The sequence below is a fragment of the Gorilla gorilla genome, chromosome 9, assembly GCF_029281585.2.
Source record: "Gorilla gorilla gorilla isolate KB3781 chromosome 9, NHGRI_mGorGor1-v2.1_pri, whole genome shotgun sequence".
Classification (NCBI taxonomy): domain Eukaryota; kingdom Metazoa; phylum Chordata; class Mammalia; order Primates; family Hominidae; genus Gorilla; species Gorilla gorilla.
Window position 1 is genome coordinate 93,587,686 of NC_073233.2, and position 14,801 is coordinate 93,602,486.

The following is a 14,801-nucleotide window of genomic DNA, read 5'->3' on the forward strand; positions in this document are numbered from 1 at the left end:
GTTGGTTTTTCCAGTAAGGAGCCCTGTAATTGGTGGACAGGTCTTCAGAATGCTATGAAGTAACAACAGGGGAATCTGGGGGAGTCCAGAGCCAATCTGGTCGGGTTACTTTTGCCTTTCTAACCAATCACAGCTCTCAGTTGTCAACTGTCTCAGTGTCTGGCCTGTACAGCACAGAGATGCCAACCCCACTCAATCTCCAGCCAGCATCAGGGGAGGAAGCCTGACTCCACCTAATTTCTGGTAGTAGTAAACAAATGAAGCAGGCAATGATATATTTATCCTCCCTCTCCCCTCTTCAGTTATCGTTTGAATAAATTACTGTTTGTGGAAACATGGTTGGCTCCTCAAAAAATTTCAGTCTATGAATACAAAGTAGTAGTGGTATTCTGAGAGCCAGGACCCTAAAAGCCTGCATATCTGCACCCGTGATGTTTGGCACAGCTCCCTTTTGGTATTTAAGTATTAAAATAGCAAACACCAGTGAAATTTCTTTTGTTGTTCTTAGCATTGTCCCCACCTGGGCATAAATACTCTTTATTAGATATTTAACACCCCCTGTTTTTACCCATTAGCAAAATAAGGTTACAGAAAGAAGCTTAGTGAACCACACAGATAAACATTAAAACAGAAAAAATAAGATCCAAATGAAGCTTGCCATTATATGCCAAAGTCAACTCCTGATAGATTAGTTAAATGTAAACAGAAACTAGAAGAAAATGAAGGTAAACATCAAATCTCTGGGGCTAGGAAGGTTTTTTTTTATCTTAAACATTATGTAAGATCAGAAAGGGAAAGCTTACTCAAAAAGTTATGTATAATTTTTAAAATTATGTGACTTCTGAGGTCTCTCCAGCCCCTTCTTCCACTGGATTTTCTTGACATTTTACTCCTCAAACCCAACTACTGAAGCCAAACCCAAATCCACTAACCAGCTCTCTGGCCCTATCTTTAGGTGTTCCTCTACTTGGAATGCCTTTCCTACTTTGTCCCTTGTCACTCTAGTAAAGCTTTTTATTCTTAGTTAAGAATCGTCTCTGAAGCCTTTTCCTGGCCCCTACATGTCCAATTGGTCACTCACATCTTTTAGTGCATCCGCTATAGCTATTTGTACTTCTGGTGGAGGATGTGAAAATTTTATTGCAGTCACTGTTTATCTGCCAGCTTCCCTCTGTTAGACTGTAAGATCCTTAAGGGCAGGGACTGTGTCCATTTCATCCTTGATGATTAGACTAGTACCTGGCACATTGGGGAGATTCAGATAAATGTGTATTAAGTGGATGTTGAAGGTAAAAATCAAATTGAGAAAAATATCCATAATATGACAGACACTACTTTTTTTTTTTTTTTTTTTTTTTTTTGAGACAGAGTCTCCCTCCATCGCCCAGGCTGGAGTGCAGTGGTACGATCTCGATTCACTGCAACCTCCGCCTCCTGGGCTCAAGCAATTCTCCTGCCTCAGTCTCCTGAGTAGCTGGGATTACAGTTACATACCACCACACCTGGCTAATTTTTGTATTTTTAGTAGAGACGGAGTTTCACCATGTTGGTCAAGCTGGTCTTGAACTCCTGACCTCAAATGATCCACCCGCCTCAGCCTCCCAAAGTGCTGAGATTACAGGCATGAGCCATCGCACCCAGCCCAGACACTACATTTTTTAAATAAATATTTTATACATATCAACAAAACATTAACATCTAAAAAATAATTAAATTCACAAAAATGGCCAAGAATTGAACGTCTACAGTGATCCAATAAATACAAGTTAAAATTAGACATAATTTCGGCCGGGCGTGGTGGCTCACGCCTGTAATCCCAGCACTTTGGGAGGCCAAGGCGGGTGGATCACGAGGTCAGGAGATTGAGACCATCCTGGCTAACACGGTGAAACTCCGTCTCTACCAAAAAAATACAAAAAATTAGCCAGGCATGGTGGCAGGCGCCTGTAGTCCCAGCTACTCAGGAGGCTGAGGCAGGACAATGGCGTGAACCCGGGAGGCGGAGCTTGCAGTGAGCCGAGATCGCGCCACTGCACTCCAGCCTGGGCAACAAAGCGAGACTCTGTCTCAAAAAAAAAAAAAAAAAAAAAGATATAATTTCACGTATCAAATTAGTCAAAAAATTTTCTCTTAAGACTAGCCAGGACTAGAAAGGAGTATTGAAATAGGCACTCTCTTAAACTGTTGGTGAAAGTCAGTTGACAGTAGGTATTGAGAAATTAAGATATTTTTATGGCTTCCGAACTAGTAATTCTTCTGGGGAGATCTTTGCTTAGGAAATAATCTGAAAGAAAACATTTTGCTCAAAACTTTTCATTGTAGTGTGGTTTGTATCAACTAAAAGTTGGAAACCTAAGTTTTCAAAAAAAAAGGGAATGGTTACAAAAATTATGATATATTCATACAAAAAATATTGTGCAGCCACTAAAACATTACATTTATAGGTAATTTTTAATAGCATGGAAAAGTCTTAGGTTAGAAATACAACTGAAAAAGGCAAAATACAAAACTTAAAATTCAGATGATTTCAATCCTGTGAAAATTAAGGGTAGGGAAAAAGAGTTGACTATTCTTGTGGTCACAGTTTCTGGTGATCAGATTTACTATCTCCCAAGTCATGATGATAAGGAAAAACCCTGGGTGTCATTATAGATATGAGATGAATTTTTAAATGCTTCAGATTTCACTGGGAACAAAACAAATCTGAAAGAAGAGTTTCAGGTTTTTCCCTCACTGTCAAAGATCAAGGTCTCATGTTTCAAATCCTGAATTTCTTGTCTATATATGGAAACCAAGATTGAAGACTGGGGAAATTTCCTAAGCTGAAATTTTAACAACTACATAAACAGTAGGATATTGAAGTTTTGTGAAAGTGAATTCCAAAGACTTTAAAAATGTGAATTAAACTTATTTGTAATTTTCCCACATTTCTCTTGTCCTTTTCCTTAAATTTCAAGCTTCATATGCTTAAATGGAGCTCGTCTAGTTATTTTCAAGGCAAATGACTAGAAAATTAGAATGGTCCTCTTAAATAAAAGGGTCTTACAAACACTGAAAATTTTATTTGTTGATTATATGGTTGTCTGATATCATAAAGTGAATTCACAAAATATATTTCCTGAGAGGAGGAAAAGAATTCAGAAAAATATGGAAAAAAGATACATACACATTTGTTTTTTTACCAGTCAGGGTCTCTGTTGCCCAAGCTGGAGTGCAGTAGTGTCATCATAGCTCACTGCAGTCTTGAATTCCTGGGCTCAAGCAATCTTCCTGCCTCAGCCTCCCAAGCAGCTAGGACTACAGGCGTGTACCACCATGTTCAGCTAAATTTTCCACATTTAAAAAAGCTTATATTTCTTCTTTGCAAATATATTTTAATACACATTTCTATTAAATTTATATTTACATTATTTAAAATAACATACATCTATAGATTACTTATCAAGACCAAGAATCTGATAAGATCCTAATCAATATTCATTCATTTATTCAGTAAACATTTGCAAGGTTATTTGCAATGCTAGGTGCTAAGAATATATTAATAAAATAGATACGATCACTGTCCTCAAATAACTTAGTTTAGTAATCACTTTGGTTCCTCTCTGCCGTGGTTGTCTTCTTTGCTCAATCATTTTTTTCTAGCTCCCCTCCTAAAAGTATCCCATATATTCCCTTCCCAGAGATCCAAGGTGACCAATGCTCTCCCTTGTGGTGATCAATGAGTCGTCTCCACTTATCTTTAAGTCTTTCCATGCCTCCCTCCCTTTTAAAGCTACCATTTACAGAGCTCTTCTAGGTAGTGGGCATTTATTTGTACATCTCTCACTTAATTCTAATGATATTCTTGAAGGGTAGGCATTATTATCCACATTTTATCTATTACAGGTAACAAAGAAACAAAGGTTCAGAGAGGTTAAGCAAATTATGCCACCCAGAGAATAAGTGATAGAGCCAGAATTCAAATCTAGATCTTTTTGATACCAAAGCCCATGATCTTAGATCACATTTCATTTGTCCATTTGATCATTCATTCATTCATCTCACATAGGCTGAGAAACTATTATATCCAAGAATGAAGTCCCAAATCTCAGGATGATTACAGTTTAGTGATAGACACAGATAAATGGAAAACAACAATTCAGTGTGAACACTGTTAAAGTAATCATAGATAAATTAGACATCACTCTTTTCAAAGATACAGTGGTAAACACTGGGTGTTACTGAAGGCACAAAGAAGGGATACAAAACCAGTCTTGGATGGAAGGGGCATATTAGTCAAGATTGTTTTAATAGAAACCCAATTCAATTTAGCTAAGCAAGTGGAAATATATTGGCTCACAGAAAGTGCACAGAGGGAGCTCATAGAGTCAAAGCAGGAGAGGCAGGAACTAGGTAGGACCTCAAGAACCAAAACTGCAGATGCAAAGCCACAAGGACTCTTTATTTCTCCATCTATTTCTCATTTCTATTGTAGACAGGGTGGCTGTGTGATTTTCTCCAGCCAAAGTTTGCACCAAGGACAGGGTAGTTCCACTGAATTTATGTGGGGATGGGAACTGTAATAGTGCCGGTGAGTGGGTATTCAATGGAAAGAAAAGAAAGCAAAAATTTTGAGGCTAGTGGCAAGAGAGTGGTTGACTGGATAGAGGAGTGATAGTGGGAGGTGACTGATAGGGGTTTGAGGATGGAGTCCACAGTGACTTTTAAAAATAATGTTACAGAAAAATGAACTGAAAGCTGAGAGCATAGGAGATTTTGGTCAGAGTGGGATGTTTACATTTAATGCTTCAAAGGTGGAACTTCCCAGTTACAAGGAAGTTCATGGATTTGTGTGGCTGAAAAGGAACAGAGGTTAAGGATATTCAAATTGAGGAGGTCAAGGAACTAAGAAGCCAGGGTGTCTGATGACCATTCATATGCTGTGGAGCCAGGGGCCAGGGTCGTCAATGAATGAGTTGAGAAGGATGGTAGAGGACAAGAATGAGTGGAAGGAATAATCATAATAGCAAACATTTACAGAATGCTGTCTGTCAAAAGTGAGCACTATATTGATTCATTTATTTTCACCTATAGAGTAGGCACAATGTCGCCCCTTTCTTTCTTTCTTTCTTTCTTTCTTTCTTTCTTTCTTTCTTTCTTTCTTTCTTTCTTTTTCTCTTTTACAGATGAGACACAAAGAAGTTAGATAACTTGTCCAAGGTCACCCAGCTACTAAGTGGTTTAACTGAGATTCAAATCCAAGCTACCTGTTTCTGGAGGTCACTTAACCATTACACTGTACTCACTTCCTGATACAACTGGACAACACACATCCTTAGAAACATTTACAGGAAGAGAGAGGAGCAATGATCTGAAATCTGATCCCACATCCTGATTGAGGTACTGGGTGTGAGAGTGAGTTTTCTTTTTGTAAGGCTGAAGGAGAACCAGTTCTTTTGGAAAAAGCCAGCCAAAGAAATAGAGGGAATAGTCTGTGATTGAATCAAGTATGTGGGGACTTTTTTTTTTTTATAAAACAAACTAGTGAATAACCCTGGGAGAGAGTGAAGATGAGAGTAGATGAGAGACCAATCCCAAAGCAGAATGGGAATGAAAGTACAGTGGAAAGAGATATTTGGGGCTTTTTTACTTGTATAGTGAGTATGGATGCCAGGGATCTGCAAAGATGCCTAAGCAAGTTCCCTGGAAAATACAGCTGAGGGGAAGGGTGGTAGGCATCTCTGAAAGAAGCTAGCCTAGCCTAACAGTAACCATGCTTTGGGTGGACTGCTGGACCATGTGAGAAGTCCATGGAGTTCCCAGGATCCTCACCACCCACTTAGAAGCTAGAGCAGTCAGGGTAAATGGAAGAATATAGGCCTCTCTGAAAAGAGTCAGCAGTGACCCTTAGAAATTTTACTTCATTTTAAAAATAATGGTATTTTGAAATATTTTCACTTGAGGTAGAAACAAATTGCATGTATACCTAGCTCTTGATTTCACCAGTGTCTATATAACATCCCATTCTTCTAATAATGAACCATTTTCCTTTGGCCACAGGGTGGGCACACTACCCAGGCTAGGTGAATCATATTACACCATCCACAGTGAATGGTCCAACAGGTGGGCATATGACACAGACCTGGCCAGTTTCCACCATAGGTCTCTCAAGCCGAACCTAGGAAAGAGAAGTGCTTTAGCTGAGAGGTGGTGATGTTGAACCTGGCTGAGGTGCTATTTCTCACTCCCTGAAGAAGAGAGACCACATCTGAGTTTCTAGTTCCAGCCTGCAAGTCCCCAAAATAACCTAGGTTCCCGCAGTACTTCTTTATTCTGTGAGCTAACCCTGTATATTTCCAATAAATCCTCCTTTTTGGCTTATTACCAGTTGGGCTTCTGAAAAAAAAAAAAGCCCTAAAATATGCAGTTCAAGAAATGCCTCTAGCTTAAAAAAATGTTCTTTGAAGTTTTAGGAGGGTCTTTGCCTAAAAGTTACACTGGCTCAAAAGCATGTCTACCTGAGTTCACTAAAGAATTCAAGTTGCCTACATTTTTTTAAAGAGACAGGATCTCCTTCTGTCTCCCAGGCTGGAGTGCAGTGGCACAATCAAAACTCACTGCAGCCTCAAACTCCTAGGCTCAAGCAATTCTCCCACCTCAGCCTCCCAAGTAGCTAGGACTACAGGCACACACCACCATGCCCAGCTAATTTTTTTAGTTTTTCTAGAGATGGGATCTTGCTATGCTTCCCAGGCTGGTCTTGAACTCCTGGCCTCAATCAATGCTCTTGCCTCAGCCTCCCAAAGTGTTGGAATTACAAGCATGAGCCACCACACCCAGCCGTGCTTACATTTTATAAAGCATGAAGCTCACACTTAGCCTTCCTTTTGAACCAGGGAAGATTAAATTTATGATTTATACTTTTTTTTCATGTGAAACCTCTCCTTGGACTTGTTGAGGCAGTCAGAAGTGCTGTGGATAGATGCAAAGAAGGTGGGGGGTTCTATTTTCCACTTTGGTGTTTTGAAGATGAGGGATCAGGGGATAGGATGAGACAGGCAGTCCTGGTCCTAGATGGGGAGATAATGGAGCCAATCTCATTATTGCTCCAGAGCTGGCTGGATGCTGGTTTTACAGGTAACTGAAAGAAAGCCTGAGGAAGTAGCTTGTACTATGATCTGGCACAAGCCAGAACAGGGTTTGTGCATCTACCGCTGTGCTCTAGGAAGTGTGACTCTAATTAGCTCATTTTGCCCTTCCCTAAGGTCAGAGCAGGAACGATAAATAGAGCTAGACTAAGCACTCTAATAAAAAACCTGGGTTGGGAGGCCGAGGCAGGCAGATCGCAAGGTCAGGAATTCTCGAGACCAGCCTGGCCAACATGGTAAAACCCCATCTCTACTAAAAATACAAAAATTGGCCGGGCATGGTGGTGGGCACCTGTAATTCCAGCTACTCAGGAGGCTGAGGCAGGAGAACTGCTTGAACCCGGGAAGCAGAGGTTGCAGTGAGCCGAGATCACGCCAGTGCACTCCGGCCTGGGTGACCGAGCGAGACTCCATCTCAAAAAAAAAAAAAAGACCTGAGGAGACAATGGAAAGGGCATTGACCTAGGTTAGTCACTCTTATTGACAAGTGGGTAGAACGTTCTAGTATCTGTTTGGGAAAAACAGGCAAGCATTCTAGTTGTTTTCAGTGACATTTATGAGATGCTTGTTGTAAGATCCCATGTTCACCTGTCACTCAGGCTTTCGTGAACCTACATTAAATCAGTGCTTGTTTTGAGAAAATTAAGCTGGTTGGGTCCTAAGGGAGAGTAATGTGCTTCATATACTAAAATCATCCCCAAAGCATTTTAACTACTTAAAAAAAATAAAAATCCTTGAGATCTGCTATGTCCTTTAAAACAAAATAAATAAAAATAAAAATCCTACTCTTAATAACATAGCCAAAGTTGCCCACTTAGGGGAGATGATGCCCAGAATTGCAGTGAAGACTGTAGAAACATTAGCCCAGAAGAAGTTCATTAGCCTTGTTAGGAAATTTAGATGTTTAGAATTCCTAAAATATTTTATTTAAAATGAGAAGTCAGGCTAATTTTCTAATACAATTTAAATCAAATGATAATTTATTCTAAGGGTTTTTACAAAATACTTTATGAAAATTTTACATACATAAGAAGAACAGTATAACTGAACAACTTACATTCTAATTAAAACTTTGTTGCAAAACATGTTTGTGACTACTCTTATGCTGCTTTCATATAGTAAAGTTATAAGAAAAACAATCATATATATGCAGGGTTTTAAAAAAATAAACTCATAAAAATACAGGCTTGAGACCTTTTTTAGAATTAAGTCAAAACAAGCCAACAACTGAATTTTACCTATGGCCAGTGGGTGGCACTAAAATACATTTGAGGCTTGTTTTAACTGTTTGTTTTCTCAAGGCAGAAAAACACCAGTAGATTCAGTCTCATTGCCCTAATATGGAATTCCATATTTTATTAGAGATTACAGAGTAAATAGTTTCTTAAGGTCCATTTTTTTTTTATCATCACTGATGTTCTGTCTCCATTCCCCGCTCCACTTTGAGTATCTTTCTGCGACTTTTTCCCACAACCTACAAAGGTCCTGCAAGGGTACCAGACCCTCTTAACTGTGGCACAGAATTGTGGTGTGAAACACATGATGGCAAACAAGAACATTTTGCTTCTTAACAATACCCCATGTTTAATGCTCTGGGGCAGCTTTTTCTTTGAAGCAGCAGCAGAAATTCAATTTTCCTAGCTTGTTCAAATATCTTATTTAATGTTAGAGTCACAAATTACACATTTTGTTATTATTTAAATCCCTTGGGCCTTGTAATCAAAGAAGCACATGCAGATTGACTTTCACATGCTGTGTAGTATTCCTTAGGTGCAATAGATAGAAAGTGAGGATATTTGTCCACCTACTCAGATTTTCAAGATCAGATTCCACCGGTTTAGTAGTTTTCAGTGGAGGAGCCAGTGGAATTTGGGCTCATTTGGAAATCTTGGCAATCAAAAGCATTCTGAGAGGCAGTGTTGCTTCAATCCAAGTATTGGGGGAGTTTACCATCTTCTCCCAGAGAGCAACTTCCTCTGAAGTAGAGTCCATCCAGTCCACTTCAGTCCCATAACTTTTACCTGAAAAAAGGAAGCTTTGCATTTAGAAAGAAACAGCTCATTGGGGGTAGGGGAAAGAGGGAAAGTTATTCCCTAATTATAACCACCAGTGGAAGCTAGGAGGAGCTTTCTTCACTGGGAGGGCAGATGTGAGACTCAACATAAGGAAGAACTGTTCAATTGTCTGAGTGGCTTCATGTTTGTAATCATTACCATAATTCCTAGAGCAATGATTTTTCTTCAAGTTAATGTAAAGGCCAGATGAAAATTCATCAGGGAATAAGGGAGTTGGGAGGACTCCTGCACTGGGTTGGAGATGACACTAGATAATCTCTAGGTTAATGTGACTAAGGCTTTAGTGTCTAACAGACTCAATTTTGAATCTTGGCTCTGCCACTTTGTAGCTATGTTACTTACTTTCTTGGACTATCAGTTCCTTTGGGGTAACATTAGTAACTACCTCATAGACTTGTGAGGATTCAATGAAATAATGTAAATGAAGCATTTAATACAGTGACTGGTGCTCCATAAATGTTATTGTTATTACTCAAAGCATATATTTAGCCTTGAAGGACCATAAATGTTTTTGCAGGGCAGACTAGTGATGAAGGCTTTTCTGTCCCTGCCACTGCCACAATAACTTAAGCTCTATATGCAGAGACACTTCACCCTGTTAATCCTCATATCTGGAGCCCTTGGCATACAACCTGACATTTCTTTACTCATTTATTTCACTATACTTAAGAGATATCTGTTTTCAGGATATCTCGGTTTTCACTGGGAAGAAGCAAAGCAACAAACAAACCTCTAGTATCTTTAGAAAAATTTGGCTCATGGAGAATTGAAAATGTAGCAAACAGTACCTGTTCCAAAGCCAATACGAAGACCTCCCAAAAATTGGTTGGTTAATTTGTAATGGTCCCAGACAGTAAGCTCTACGCAGGCTTCCATCAGATCTTCAGGCCTGAACCCATCATACACCATAGTGTGGTTGAAGATAGGGTTGGTGGTTTTCCCTACAGCTCTTGTCTTCTGGCGACTTTTCCTACTTGTATCTGGAAGGATGGTACTACAAAAAGAGGCATGATTGTGGGAGCATTTTAGTAAGATAGTGAACATTCATGCTTTCAATACATAACACAACAGCTATTAAAGATTGACAATGGAGGAAAAGATGTGGAGAGATAGTGGTAGCGGTGGTTTGGCAGACAGTGGGGTAGGGGGTAGGAACACATCATGCTGAAAAGACTCTGGACCTAGAGTCGGCTATACTTGGTTTGAATCCTGACTCTGCTACCTCCTGGGTATGCATTTTAGGGAAAGTTACTCAACCTTACGGACACTTGCTTCTTCATCTATAAAATGGGAATGGTGACGCTGATTTCATAAGGCTAAAATTAGAATTAAATAACATATGCAAAACACTTAGCTCCATGCCTGCATTTAGTAAGTGCTTAATATGCTAGTAATCATTTGAGGATTCCTTTAAAATTTGCAAGCACAGGCTATCCTGATTAGCTGTGATAGCCTAAGACATTTGTGTTATACAGAATAGAAAAAGAAGAGAAACCTCTCCAAATTGCTAGATTTGACTTTGGAAATAAATTATGTAATTTTTTTTTTACAATCACTTACATTTCATTTACGATAACAATTAAATGAACTTTAACCTACCATGCCTCTTGTAAGTGGCAATATAAGACAATACAAGTGGCAACACAAGGCAAGAAGGTCTGTGAATGGTCTCAGAATGTGACTGACTGACTTGGTCTTAGAATGAGGCTGACTTGAGCCAAAAAAATCTTACCAGCTGACATCTATAAAGATAATGTGTAGGGAAAATCATAAATAATATCATCTATGCTACTTAGACATATGTCACATATATATTTATTTATTTAATAGAGAAGGGGTTTGGCTATGTTGACCAGGCTGGTCTTGAACTCCTGGGCTCCAGTGATCTGTCTGCCTTGGCCTCCCAAAGTGCTGGAATTATAGGCGTGAGACACCTCGCCGTACCAGATATATGTCACATATATTTAAAAAGCTACAGTTGGTCTTCTGGTAGACTATATATAAATAAAATTAGAAAAACTAGGAGAGCATACTAATATCTGTTTAGTTATTATTTACTAGATGCCAGCCACTTTATATGTATAACAGAGAGAAGAGTTTGCCATTTAAAAACCCAAACTGTCTCAAGCTCTTAGTAAGGGTTGATTAGCAAATCATTTTCCAAATATCTGCAGTCTCATACAATGACCGTTTGCAAATAGGCCACAAAACAGGTGGGACAAAGGAGAGAAGGAATTCTCCCTGCTCCATAAAGGAGTCAAGGGGTGTGACATCTTACCATTAGAAATTTAATAAACTCTTTTGAACTGATTATTGCCCTCACCAACAGATGTTTTCCCTAGAACACATTACACATTGAGTATGAGGTCTCTAGTTTCATTTGACCTCTTACTTTATGATTTTAAAGCCAAATGAAGCCTTGAGAGTTCATGATATAGATTCCTCCAATTCATGTCTCCATTATCCCAAGTAAATTCATTTAAATTATGAATGATGAGTCAGCATTACAGATATAGAGAACCGAAACTAACCAGCAAAGACCAGGCTACAGAACTGATGCAGACAGAGTCATCAATACTATTACCATTTAACAAAAGAATTTAGATGACTTCCCCTTAGCAGTGGTAGATCAAGGCATTCCTTCACCCAGATGTGCACTTCTCCAGTTGTAGGAAGCTTTTTACCTACAATAGAAAAAGAAGAGAAAATTTTCACTGCCAGTTCTCCCTTGGCAATACTGCGTCCAAAGATGTCAGCCTAAAAATGTTCTGGCACGGAGATACTAGCTAGTATTTGATGATATCATCTAAACTGATTAAATCTATACAATCTTAACTAAGTCTTCATAATCTGGTTTTACTGAACTCGATAGCTCTATAAAAATAATTCATATTGGCTTTAAGTACCAAGTATTACATAATTAGTACATCATTCATTTGGGGTTTTGCTTGATTCAACAAAATCAAACATCAGGAATGTGAATCATCCATTTACAGCTATATTCAAAACATTTCAATGAAATGCATATACCTTTCAAACATTAATACCAGTATCAGTTGGTGCTAGTGGAAGACATTTAAAACATATTTGGGTATAAAGTAACCAAAACAGGTATTGGCTAAGGTATAGTCATTTTTAAGAGTAGTTATACTTTTTTTTTTGAGACAGGGTCTCACTCTGTCACCCAGGTTGGAGTTCAGTGGCACAATCATGGCTCACTGCAGCCTCAACCTCCTGGGCTCAAGTGATCCTCCTACCTCAGCCCTCCCAGAGGAGCTGCAACTACAGGCATGTGCCACCACACTTGGCTAATTTTTAAATTTTTGTAGAGACAGAGTTTCGTCATGTTGCCCAGGCTTGTCTTGAACTCTTAGGCTCAAGGGATCCACCTGCCTCAGCCTCCTAAAGTGTTGGGATTACAGGCATGAGCCACCACACCCAGTCAAGAGTGGTTAAACATTTTATAGGGATATTGTATGTACATACGTAATAGTTAATATTATGGGCAGATAGTTACTAAGAAGTTGGCTTAGTCTGAAATTGTTGTCTAGGCTGGGTTCATACGAACAGAGGAATGCCACCAGATTTTTCTGAATGGGTTAGCTCAATCAGTCAACCAAACAGTACTTAGTGAGGATCTATCATATGCTCATCTCTATGCTATGCTAGAAACATCATTAGATATACAGAGAATACATGAAATAATCTATGCCCTTGGGAAATGTTTATAGTTATGTGGGAGAGAATAATTCAAATAAAATGATAAAAATGTAATATACAGTGAAACTCCAAGTTATTACTGTAATGTTCTAGAAATGATATGATCAGTGAGATCTAATATAGTTAGGGAAAGCTTTATGGAGGAGATGGGGCTTCATCTAAGACTTTGGTAGGTTGAGGAGAAGAGGAAGCCATTTCAAAGAAGAAAAACTACGTGGACAAAAATTCAGACATGGTGGCACCCATCACAACACACAATACCCCTGCCCTCTACTACCAAGTGATAGAAGGAAAAAGGGATATGGGGTTTCTATGAATGTTGACTTTAAATGATAGGATACAAATTATATGCAAAAGAATCTACCTTTTAGGAAAATCCAGAAGTTCAAAGGTGGCAGTCTGACAGCAATCCAGCCTGAAAATATGCTTTACTTGCCCTCTAATTCTTTCTTTTTTGGGGGGCGGGGGGCGGTATAAATTACATCAGAATGCTTTTCTTTAGTTCAGTCACTATCCTCACCATCAATTATTTCTTCCATCTCACTAGCTTCACTGCCTGGTTACTGAAAGCATTTGAGTTTACAACCTCTGATTTCAGCCATAACATTCATACAGATTCTTAAAGAGACTAACTTGGGGAACTTGCTTGGGAAATGGAGCAAGGAGCTGGCTGGCATTCATTTCCTGCTAGTCTCTTGCTCCTTAACTGGGCTGAAGACCTGACAAGGAGGCAATTGATAATCTTGAGGGAAAAGCTTTATCTCTTAATGAGACCCTGCGAGTGGAGGGTGAATGAGCTTTAAGTTCTCTGGAGTCCTCTTAATTCCCACCTGTGAAAAAGAACACTCAGGTTCTATTCTTATAGCACTATCAATAAGTCCAAATTCCAAACACAGGAATACACAAATTCTGAATACAGGCCATTCACATTGTGCAGATACAAATTTTTGGAGAGTGAGGTGAAACCTAATGACTATAAACTAAACTAAAAAAAAAAAAAAAAATGAGAACTTTCTTATAGAAACAGAAAGTAAAATGATGATTACCAGAAGCTGGTAGTAGAGGAAAAGGAAATTGTTGGTTAATAGATAAACAGGTTCAGATTTGCAAGATGAAAAGGTTCTGGAGATCTGTTTCCCAACAGTGTGAATATACTTAGCACCACTGAGCTGTACAGTTAAAAATGGTGAAGATGGTAGATTTTATGTTTTCTTTTTTTTTTTTTTTTGCCACAATAACAAAAAAAGAATTTTCTTATTTACAACTGTGAATAGACTCATTTGGTCTATACGTTACTAACTTGTTAAGTTTGTTTAGGGCCTCACCTTTGAAAACGCATAGTAAATACTGTGAGAAGGGAGGGATAAGGAAAGGACATAAATCTGAATAGAAAATCATTACATACCAGGGACTGGCTCTGGGACATACTGGAGAGCTAGTTTCATTTCACCTCTGTTTTCTGCTTCAAGGGCAACTGGTGCTGTCTGAAAAGTGAAGAAATGTCAGCAGGTGGGAGACAGACTTTTCATCCTGTTTGTTGGTATAGGTCCCATTACAGAACCATATCTGTCCCATTTCTGGGACCATGTGTCACTCATGAGTGCTCTGGATTAAAATTTCTCTCTGCATCAGAACTAGACTGTTGCCTTAATACCTGGGAAAACTAGGCTGTATACCTTGAAAAATCTTGCAGGATACCCAGAAAATATTTCAAGGCATTTAGTCTCAAAGATGGTGAAGAAACCAGAATGGCTTTCTTGGAGATGGGAGAGGTTTCTTCGAATGCTTTAATTATGATCAAAACACAAATATTTTGTTAGCTATTCAGCCAGCATATAAAACAATTTATTTGTATTCCCTTTATTTGAAGGAGTATGAG

At 38.8% G+C, this 14,801-nt stretch overlaps 1 protein-coding gene across 48 annotated transcripts in view; it reads right to left on the reverse strand.

Moving 5' to 3' along the window:
* Nucleotides 1–8,076: 8,076 nt before the first annotated feature.
* SYTL2 (synaptotagmin like 2) overlaps nucleotides 8,077–14,801 on the reverse strand; it is a 158,391-nt gene continuing 151,666 nt past the window's right edge. For all 48 annotated transcript variants that reach the window (XM_063710734.1, XM_063710738.1, XM_055355616.2 and 45 more), the window contains 4 exons: nucleotides 14,328–14,406; nucleotides 11,787–11,886; nucleotides 9,991–10,196; nucleotides 8,077–9,148 (listed from right to left, as the gene is read on the reverse strand). In XM_063710734.1, coding sequence (XP_063566804.1) covers nucleotides 9,003–9,148; nucleotides 9,991–10,196; nucleotides 11,787–11,886; nucleotides 14,328–14,406 — 531 coding nt within the window. In that variant the 3' untranslated portion in view covers nucleotides 8,077–9,002. The remainder of the gene's footprint in view (nucleotides 9,149–9,990; nucleotides 10,197–11,786; nucleotides 11,887–14,327; nucleotides 14,407–14,801) is intronic.